The sequence below is a fragment of the Neomonachus schauinslandi genome, chromosome 8, assembly GCF_002201575.2.
Source record: "Neomonachus schauinslandi chromosome 8, ASM220157v2, whole genome shotgun sequence".
Lineage (NCBI taxonomy): Eukaryota > Metazoa > Chordata > Mammalia > Carnivora > Phocidae > Neomonachus > Neomonachus schauinslandi.
Genome location: NC_058410.1, coordinates 81,651,353 through 81,662,604, shown reverse-complemented (window position 1 = coordinate 81,662,604; position 11,252 = coordinate 81,651,353). Strand labels below are relative to the sequence as shown.

Genomic DNA, 11,252 nt, shown 5'->3' with positions numbered 1-11,252 from the left:
GATACCTCGTTGTTTTTCCACCAACCCACACATCCTCTAGATTCCCAATAAAGCCTTTGGAATCTGCTGAGCTTTTTAAGGCTCTCAACATTCCCTATGACTTCACTGTATCATTAAAAATCTAAAGTTATTTAGCATAATTTAATAGTATTAGCAAGATTTGTAACCATATCCAAGGATATAAACTTGTTTGTTGTGACAACCGCCTGAACACTCCAAAAGGCCATTCAAAGAAAAAACATACCATGTCAAATTTTCAGTAGTTTTATTGAAAAATGCCTCTTTTGTTTCAGAAATAAATAATATAAGGCAGTGAAATTCACAATCTGCAGTTAAAATATAAAAGCAGCAATTCTATATTCATAGTCTTGCAAACATTTTCCAACTGCTTTTGATAACTAAGAAACATTATGTTCTGAAAAAAAAAAGTTCATACTAAATATACAACACAAACATGCAATTCCATCTTTGCAGAATAATCTGCAATTTGGCATAAATGTTAGTGTGTCTAAAACAAGGAGGTTTAAGGCAATATGGAACTGTATCCAGTTGATACAATAATTTCAGCTACATGGCTTAAGGTTTGTGGTTGTTAAAGGAGATGTATAAGAGCATTCTATGCCCTAACATATAACAGAAGATAGAAAGAGGAAGATAAATAATTGCAATGGAGTTGGGTTTTTTTCCTCCTTTTCCGTTTGAGGAGGGGAATTACTTGAATCGTGGTGTAACTGAATTGCAAACAAGTACTGGAAAAGATGAACTGCCCTCTCGAAATATACAGTCGTTCTGGGTTCCAGGACTTACTGCTTAACCTAAGAGTTTCACTGAGGCTGCCTTTTGTGCTAACTAAAGGCACAAGGCACGTTCTCTCCTTGCAGCTTTTGCGAGCAAAGTATTTTGCAAGCATTTCAAGGGCAAAGGCAAAAATGTCTACAAGACTGCGTGCAGCGAGCTAGGTTTCCTGCAGAAACAAGGTGTTCTCTACAGTCAGAAAGCATACTCTTGGATGAAGCAACGCCGGAAGAAACATCGCAGATAAGACGTACACTGCTGTCTGACCTGTCAATGAAAATCCCAACACCTCCCCCCAGCGTGGCAGCGCTGCGCGCGCGGTCTCAGGTTCACTGCCCCGGACTGCGGGGCAGGGCGCGCCGCCAGCGCCCGTGGGGAGGCTGCTCGTCGCCAGGCTCATCGGCGCCGTAGTCCTCGTACTCATCGGCTGTCCGCTCGGGCTCCACCGGCACGATGAAGGGCTCGCGCTCGGGCAGGTAGGCCCCGCCCTCGGGCACGTACGGCTCTGTCCGATTCAACATTACAGTTATGGCATGATTTGGAAGGCACACACACAGCAAAAGCTAAATCATCACCCGAGGTGATGGCACTCCAGTCTTAATCTCATCACTATAAATAGATAAGTTACAATGTTCTGATTACGTCCATTTGCAGAGAGAATTTGGTGATGATCAAATAATAAAAATGGCACTTTTTTTTTTTAACCTTCAAGGATCCAGCAGCACATACAATCATTGCACGAGTACCTGGGAACGGTCAGAGGCTGCGCCAAAGAACTGTAAACGCAGAAACCTAGGTAGGATTTTCGCGAATCCCCAAGCCACTGTTCATGAGTTCAAACTCCTCAATTCAGAGAACAATTTGGAAGATGAGGAGATAAAGGGAAGTGTTATTGGCTCCTAGAAACTGAACTGTGGAGGTGAAATTCAACTATCACCAGGTAATATACAGTACAGGACATTTTCTGTGGCTGTCTCTCCCACAGACTGAGTTACAGTTCGGTGGGTAAAGGAACCCCAGTGACTACAGCGAAACAGGAAGCAAAAAAAAAAAGTGATTGTAAAACTTTGGTTTGAAACTTGCAATTACAAAACCCAAATGAGAGTACATGTACAAAAAATACGAATAATAAGACACATGCCCTGAATCAGACACATCGCTAACAAGCAAGAGATGAGGAGATTCCCCTCGGTGTTATTCCGGCACAGAGCAAGCAGCAGGCTTTGATGCAGAAGCTTACTGTAGAATTGTTAAGTGATTTTAGTGGACAGGATCACATACAAATCATTTACAAGCCACAATTAGTTTATTATTTACATAAGACATTTCTCTTTAACCAGGTTAATTGTTTTTCTCAAAATGGCATGACCTCCGCTGGTTAGTAGTTTTATTATGCGCCTCTTTCACGACTGAGGCTCCTCATGGTTGTGGGTTTGCACTTTTTTTTTTAATAATATTTTTCTACATTATTACTGAAATGCATCAGGCTTATAAACTAACACCACTGCTTTTGTCTCATTCAAGTTAGTATAAAGAGTCTCCACCCTCCTTTATGATGTCCACCCGCTTCTTTAACCATATCTGTGGTGAAATTTCCATACAGACTCATTTCCTAATAAGCACGTGCGCAAACATCTCAGAAACAGGATTTTCATGTATTCAAACTGTAAGCAGCACTGGCGACTTAGAAAATTTGTTAGCCGGAACCTGAAACAGGTCAAAGATGATAGTTTTTAAAAGTTGAATTACTATGCAAAAAATATATATACACATCCATCTAAGTATGTAATGGTTAAAATATATATATATATATCCATATATTTCCAGTTATTCATACATACCATAAGGTAGAGGTAATTAAAATTTATCTTATAAAGAAGTAAATTATAATTTTGTGAACGAGTTGCATGAGAAATTGGCATTAAAATTCATTATTACTTTTGGTCATATATAAGTATGCACATAAATATATAGATATATAGATATTTAGATATTCAACTACTCATGCACTATTTGCTAGTAGCCAACCATATCAAACAGCAGTATCATTTTTAAAACTTGCAAGATGCTTGAGGGTGCACTGATGAAAAGGTCACCACTGACCACAGCATGAGTTTCTTATTCCCAGATCAACATATCTCCCCTGTCCCCACATCCCCAAAAGCAGGTATAAGAGACCTGGCCTCAATAATGGTCAAACACTAGATTTGCCCTACCAATTCTTTGAAAAAATCAAGTCCCAGATTTTATGACCGTTAATACTATGGACAGCGTGAGACAGTGAATTATTTTCAGTTGTCTGCACCATGTTATCAAGTAGTTTGCCTAAATATTAGATTCTCAAAACAATTTTTTGTATGTACTCTTGACATTCTACAATTATATTCAACAAATCCCTGTTCCCAATCTTTAGGTTTAAAAAAAAAAAAAGTCATTTGATTGCATTCTCTGAACTTCCAAAAGAAATTAAGGAGAGGTTTACAATGTGATTTGGCAAATGTAGAAATACAGGAAGGAAAAGCAAATAATTATTTAACTCCTAACAATGAAGTAATGTTTTACGCTTTGAGAGAGAACAATGTTACTACATAATCAAAACACGTAACTGAAAGAGTTGATATCTTCAAGAAATCCCCAAATCAACCTTCCTTCAATCCTAGGGAACTTGATTGCCATAAACGTTCTTAATTCAGGTGAATTTGGGTTCCTACACGGGCAACAACATACCTGGATAGCCTTGCCCATTGTATGGGATGCTGGCACACTGGGACGAGTCACAGTATCCAGGAGGACCTGGGGGGCCTTGGATACCTGAGTTTCCAGGACGACCCGGGGGGCCAGGGGGACCTCTTGATCCTGTGGACCCTGGTGGACCCGTTCTGGATTCTCCTTGTGGACCTAGTATGGGGTTAAAACAAAGATTTCTCCTTTTGTTAAAGGATACATTGTTGTATGCCATCTCCTGAGGCAATCAACAATTTTCAAGACTAGACGATGCACTAGGGTACAGAAAAAAAATATTTCCTTAAGAGATCACCAGTATGAACTAAAGTGTGGAACTTTCTTACCAGTGATCCATCGAGAGTTAATGACAGAGATAGAACTACTTTAACGATTTTATCCAAAGAAAACTGACTTACCAAGAATTAAGCCAAACTAAAGATATCAATGAGTTCCCCAAATGGCTCCCACTCTTACAGAGATAAAACTCTCTGAAGAAAATGGCTATATTAGCCACATCAGACTACCAGGAAAACATGCGAGCGCCTGCTTCACACTTCCAGACTATGCAAAGGGATGTTATTTCTGGATCAAGTTATACTTATTTATGGTTAACATAAATGGAAAGATTTAACACTAGGGCTGACCTTGGTTACAAGGGTCTCGTGGACCTTACAATGAAGAAAAACAAAAATCCATTTTCAGTTTAGGAAATGAAATGCATAAAACAACGAGACGACTATTATTTCTTTCCAAAACATCAATAAAGAAACTGTGAATGAAATCTTGCAATGTGTCAGGCTTTTTAGTGAGAATATTATTTTCTCGGTCTGCTAGCAACATCTTGAAGAATACGAGAAGAAACAGGAAATAACACCATCCTTAAAGGCTATGTGGCCAAACAAAACAAATAGGAATTCCATAAAAACGAAAACAGAAACCCTCTGTGTCACTAAAACTCTTACCCTCTTATATTAAAGTTATAGTAAATGCTTAATGGAACACAGTCAAATAGTTTTTTGAACAAAGAGAACATAAAAGTGAGAAGGTTATACAAGCTGAACTTCTTGCTAAAATATATTCGTGGTGGCAGGCCTGCCTGAAGCTCAGAGGATTAGATGGTGAATCTCGGGGTTGTATGTTCTCCCAGTGTTTCTGCTGTTTACTTATTTGATGTCCGGGCAAACGTACCTGGGGGGCCAGGCAGCCCTCGAGGTCCTGCAGACCCAATACCCCTTTCACCTTTCTCTCCCGGCAACCCTAAGCGAGGACAAAAAGAGAAAGCACAAGGAGAAAATTATCGGGAAACACATAGTTTTCATCTTAACTGATAATGCTTAATTCAAGTAATTCACTTGTTTTAGTGAAAGCAGAACCTAATTTTTCACAGAAGTTCACTCTTGAAGCCAAATTCTTTCTAGACATTTGGGTAATTCCAGATTCATGGCAAAGAAACAAATCTGGCTACAAGTCAGGGGAAAAATTATTTGAAGAAAACAAACATGTCAAATATATTCTTTTTAGAAACAGTAATTTAGAACAGGAATCTTGAATAAATAGTTACAACTCATTGAGAAACATCTTAAAGGTATCTTATCTTTGGGAGCCCCATTGCACAACAACCAAACCGTCAGAATTACCGAAGTATCTAAGTCTTCTCCAGAATATTAGCTGCTGCTTTGACCAAAGCGAACACCCAGAGTCCTGAAACATCTGGAATCAAATAATCCTGTTTTTCTTCTTTTCCTTCAATGACACTTATCTACCATGAAATTAAAGCCAAACAAACATGTAAGGCCAGTGTCAGGCCCTGAATAAAGGAACCAAAAGAATTTGGATCTAAAACTGTAGGGCTGCTTAAGTACATTCAGTTGGTGCCCAACTCCTGCCAGTCACAACAATTAATCAGATTTTAGCGTCCCAGTTTGCCAAAATACAGTTTCTTCCATCAACAATGACAACAACCATCAGAACATAGCATTATCTTTACTGAGATCTCCTGACAAAATCTTCCTGTGTTCTTTGATACAGATCTCGATGGCCTGGGGCTGCCTGAATGAAAAGACAGGTTCATGGACACACAGCTCTTCGGGGGCTGTCCAAACAAGAATAGTTAAAGCAGTTGCCAAGTTCAGTCTTCCACGTGCTTTTCAACCTGACCCAGATCCCACACTTGCAAACTTTCTTTATCCCTGCGTAGCAGCCAGAGAAACCCACCTCGTTCACCTGGGGGTCCCTGCATCCCTGGTGTGCCAGGGAAGCCTGGTCGCCCACCGGGTCCTGGTTCTCCTCTGGCCCCCGCGCTGCCAGGGGGGCCTGGGGGACCCGGTGGGCCTGGTTGGTTGCGATTGGAGTGATAGTCATTTGGAATCTGATTCAGCATCTGATTGAATCTGCTCATCTGACCTACAAACAGAAGGAAGACTTGTTAGTAAGAAACCCAGGAGGGAAGGGATGAGATGGTGAAACTCTTTTCTCTTAGTGCCTAGTGCAATCCATCTCTATTCCTCCCCCTCTAGGACACATTCTAATTAGAAGCCTAAAAATAAAACACTCCAGCCATCCAGGATAAAATGATCCCTGATAAACAATTGTCTCCACAAAATACTGACCGGTAAGCCACAGCATTACTATCAACCATAGAAGAGTTGTAAAAGTTTAATATGGCTCTGATAGAAAGCCTTATGTTTTGCCAGATGATGTCACTCAAAAGAGAACCTTTCTTAAATTAAGAAAGTATACTATTTTTGTGTGTACCTAAGAATGATAATCAGGCTGTAGTGCCAATTAGAATCACCTGTGGGATCCTTTGAAAAATACAGATTTCTGGGCCTCATCTCCAAAGACAGGGATTGGCTATGTTTGGGGTGTGGCCCAGGAACCCTCATTTTTAACAAGGTGATTCTAATGCAGGTGTTCCTCAGGATCACACTTGAAGAAACACTGTTAAGATTTCTGAAATAGGGAACCTTGAGTTTAAGGCCATACTCGGTTTGTGGGCACTGAACTTTATTACTTGGTAGACTTCATAGAATAAGAAGAAAGAGTCTGAAAAAAATAAGGAGGCAAATAAAAACGTCCCCACCAAAATGTACTTTCTATGATCAAATTAATCTTGATGGGCCTCCTTCCTTAAAGTCATAGAATAACTTAAAGTTTAAAACTTTAAAAATCCGACATTTGCTGCTTCTACATATACCCAGATGAAGATCACTGAAAATCCTAATAAGGAAATTGAAAAGCCCTTTCAATGATTTTGCATCAGATTAAGTATAGGATAACAAGTTATTATTTTACCTTGGGTTCTTATTTTATGTTAATGACACAGTCATTAAAATATCACTAGTTTTATCTAACCAGATCCAAAACTGAGAATGAATAAAAATACGAGATCATCAAAATGAAATTGAAACATGTATCTTAGAAACTTTATGACTCAAACTCTGCATTTTCCTGCAATAAACTTAAAAACCATTCATACATTAAAAATAAAAGAAGTTTTACCACTTATCAATTGTTCACAGACTTGTCTTGCAACTGCTCGCATCATGTTCTGGGAAGCAATGTCTCCCTTGTTAATTAAATCAATGAGAATCATTAGCATATTATTTCTATAGTTTCAGACTTCAATGTTTAACACACAAAATAAACGTAAATCAAATTTTAAGAAATACATACTCTATCGCCTTTCTCTCCTTTCAATCCAGATGGACCCTGAAATACAGGAATTTCATAGATTAGAAACTGACAAACATGATCTAAAATGATTCATGAAGGCACATGATGAAAGACAGCAAGGTCTGCTTCTAACAGATTAGCAAAATGACACAGCATATTTTTATCCATGTTACTCGCATTTTGCCTGTCTGTAAAAAGGAATCTTTCTTTCACTGTCTCTCTGTCTGTCTCTCTCAGAAAAACGTATCCTCCAAATTAGTGCTGAGATGTGAATTTTATGATCACAGATTTAGAAGTTACGTATTCTGCATACATTCATGATGCTGTTCATGGTATAAGCCTGGAACTAAAATATGGATGAGAAATTGCCCTCGGTACCATTATACTTTCCTTTACACCATGACTGGGTAGCTCAGCTTCTTATTTTAGATGGTCCATGAGGTTAATCCAGGTTCAGTTCTAGTAAGAACCAGTGGGCTCTTGGTCAATTTCCTAACTCAATATATATCTCTAACTTCTTCCAATTATTGTGTGTGTGTGTACATTGAGTATAAAAGGAACCATGTGTCTCTCTTACTAAATAACTCAATCCAAATGGTGGTCCCAAATTGAAACACAGCCACAGAATATTTGTCCCTACTCTGTCAAGCCTCTCACTGGCCAGAGGGTCTTTAAAAAGTTTTCTAAAGTGCAAGAAGTTTTCGTCTTTCCATAATGTGTTTCTAGGCTGCCAACTGCTATCATGGAAGGAGCATCCAAACCATTGACAAACCTGATGCTCAGATAATACCCCACACCAAACCACTTCTTACAGCCTCCAAGAATTTTGCCTGAACAACTCCAATATCTTCTCCACTGGCCTTCCTGTTTTCCCATTTTGCCCCTATAGAGTCTATTTTCCACACAGAAGCCAGGGTGATATTTTTAAAAGGGAAATAAGATTATGTCACTCCTTTGCCTCTAAGGGTTTCCCATCACACTTAGCACAAAATAAGAATTCCGTATCATCAGCTAGATGGTCCACATGATCACCTTGCCCAGCTCTCCGACCTTGCCTGTTATCCCTCTCCCCTTCAACGCCCTTCATCTAGGGTATGCAGGCCTCTCTGCTGTTCTGTCACTTGCCATACTCATTCCTCACTCGGGGCTTTTGTTTGTACCTGGAATCTCCTTCCCACAGATCTTCAAACAGCTTCCTCCCTCACGTCACAACAGTGTCACCTCCTCAAAGGGGCTCCCTGACTACTATATCTAAAATAGCCACCTTCTCATTATCATAATTACTCCCTTGGGCACCTGGGTGGCTCAGTTGGTTAAGCAACTGCCTTCGGCTCAGGTCATGATCCTGGAGTCCCGGGATCGAGTCCCGCATCGGGCTCCCTGCTCGGCGGGGAGTCTGCTTCTCCCTCTGACCCTCCCCCCTCTCATTTGCTCTCTCTCTCTCATTCTCTCTGTCTCAAATAAATAAATAAAATCTTTTAAAAAAAAATTACTCCCTGACCCCTTACTCTTTTCCCTTTTTCTTCGTATCACTCAACACCACCAGAAACGATATTGTTTAGTTACACATTTTTGGTCTATATCCCCCACTAGAAGAATCTCCATGAAGGCCAAGACTTTGTCTTGTTTACACAAACTTTGTTATATCCCCAGACCCTGGAACACAGGCTAACACATTTAAGCACTAACCAGGTGTTGAGTGAATGACTACAAATATTCCACAAGCAGTTCCTTAAAGTACCCTCTGTACAACATCATGTGTTACAAGTTAGCAAGAAGATACCAACTGGTGACCATAGCTAATGACATGAGCTAACAGTGATTGAGCCAAGCTCTTTGCTCAGACCTTTATACACCCATCTGCTAGTTGTAGTTTAAGAAATTAAAGGTACGTCAGAAAAGAGAAGAAAAGAAGGAGCAATTTGCCACCTTAGAAGGATGAGGAAAATAAAGGGAGAAAAGAGGGTAGGTAAGGTCCAAATAAATGTTACCAAATTATAAGAAACCAGAGTTTGGTGCTCCCTTTGCCAAAAATATTAGACTCTTATGAAAACACTATTATGACTTAGTTTGGAGCCTTCTGTAAATTTCAAGGAATTTTTTATCCTACATTTACTGCTACTTTGAGATTGTTCCTGGTGTGTGTGTGCGCGTGTGTTTTTTAATTTACTGCCACTCTGAGATTGTTCTAGTATATATGATTTGTAAGAATCATCTTTATTGCCAGTATCTAGAGATCACATTTCAAGTAAAGGGAGCAGAAGTTTCTTTTAGGTGTCTAGCTCCAGCCATCAATTACATCAGGTAGATTCTTATGTGAAACTCCATTTCAGTCATAGTCAAATGAAATAGAATTCTGAATGGGTAGAAAAGTTCCATGTGCTTTTAACTGCTCTTGTGAAGTTTCTGCTACGATTCATTGAGGAAAAGAGAGTAATAAATTCATGTGCTAGGGTACACACAGATTGTAAAGTGTATCAGGAGTCCTTTCATCTTTATGCTGCTTGCTTAATTTTATGTAAACATGGAAGGCAGGCTCTGTCACATAAAGATTCTACCCTAAGTTTCTTTGACATTAAACAGTTTTTAAGTTGGGGTTTATATAATTTGGACAATACTTTAAAAAAAAGATTTCTGTCCAGAGAATAGCCCTGATGGACTTGTGTCATTGCTAATAGTTGGACTTCATTATCTCTGACATAAATTTTTATCTTTTAGAATTCAATTCAGACAAATAAACTGCTGAAAATATTTTCACAATTCATATATACAAAGAAGAAAAAGGTTGTAAAGAAGAAGATGATGCTCAACAGTCATTACAAATACTTCTGGATTTGTGATTTTAGGAACTTCAAATTCAGTTTTGGAGGGACTAACTTGAAAATACCAGATCGGCATAATGCCATCGTAACTACTATTTTAATCAAACCATCTGACTGAAAGAAAGATAAACTGTATATAAATTGGAGCAGGGCTGTATAAAAAAGTAAAGTAGTGGATTAGAAAAATCCTTTTAATCCTGGGACTACTGTTCTAGCATCCTCAGTGAGAGAGAAATGAATGAATGCATGGCTGGATGACTTTATGAAGGGTTAACATCTGCAAAACTCTGGACGGGATGGAGGCGCCGAGAACCACCATCACGTATTTTTCTATCTTAAGCAGCATACCATTCCTAAATAAAAGAATCATTCTGCTGACCCAGCTTTGAGTGTTTATACAGTGCAAAAATATGTCTTGGCTCAAGATCCCAGTCTCCTTTTAAAGAAACCCTATGACCACAATTTTCATCCCCAAATGTTATAACTTAGAGAGAAAAATTTTAGAACTGGTACCAAGTGAAATCCATGGGTTTTAGTATAGTTTCAACAAATGCTTTAAACCCATTACGACAGAGATAACATAAATAGGCCAAAGCCTTGTAGCATCCTCGTTATTTATAGCCACAGGGAAAGGCCTCTTGACACACAATCTGTCCACTTACAGGTCTGCCGTGGTCTCCGGGTTTTCCTGGTTTCCCACTCGGTCCTGTGACGCCTGGGGAGCCTGGGCTTCCCTGCAACACACGGGCCAGGCCAAGAAAGGGAAGGACACAATGAAAGAAAAATCCCATCTCAAGTAAACTAGCAAACGTGGCCAGCTTTAAAAGCCTTTCACAGAAGCAGCATGCAATAGGGAAGAGTAAAACCAAATTTTAAGATAGCATGAAGAAAAAAGAAAATCTTGATAATTCTCAATCTTATGGAGCATATAGTTCCCAAACACAGTTTAGGACCATTTGAAAAAAATCTGTACCTACACACAGTTTCACAATTCACAGACTGTGATTCTAGTAGATTGATTACGAAATGAATTGGCAGAAAGCAATCCCTGTGTTTTAGTTTATCTCTGTTGCAAAACCAGAAAACCCATCAAAAGACAAGAGTGAAAACTTTGGTTGGGGAAGAAATTAAGAAAGTAGCTGGGTTTGTGCTAAATTGGGCACCACTGTGGCCGAGTCTTCCCTTGCTGCTGGGAGTCCTGCTCTCTCCCTAGAAATTCATTTTTTTTTTTTTTGG

The 11,252-nt window shown here is 39.3% G+C and overlaps 1 protein-coding gene across 2 annotated transcripts in view; it reads right to left on the bottom strand.

Annotated features, from left to right (window-relative positions):
* Positions 1-248: 248 nt before the first annotated feature.
* Positions 249-11,252, bottom strand: part of COL12A1 (collagen type XII alpha 1 chain) — a 117,159-nt gene continuing 106,155 nt past the window's right edge. Inside the window, exons 60-66 of one of the 2 annotated variants that reach the window (XM_021693681.1) lie at positions 10,679-10,750; positions 7,195-7,230; positions 7,021-7,087; positions 5,734-5,922; positions 4,708-4,776; positions 3,523-3,693; positions 249-2,502 (exon numbers count right to left, since the gene is read on the bottom strand). In XM_021693681.1, coding sequence (XP_021549356.1) covers positions 2,492-2,502; positions 3,523-3,693; positions 4,708-4,776; positions 5,734-5,922; positions 7,021-7,087; positions 7,195-7,230; positions 10,679-10,750 — 615 coding nt within the window. In that variant the 3' untranslated portion in view covers positions 249-2,491. The remainder of the gene's footprint in view (positions 2,503-3,522; positions 3,694-4,707; positions 4,777-5,733; positions 5,923-7,020; positions 7,088-7,194; positions 7,231-10,678; positions 10,751-11,252) is intronic. The other variant, XM_021693680.1, reaches the window with a different exon arrangement.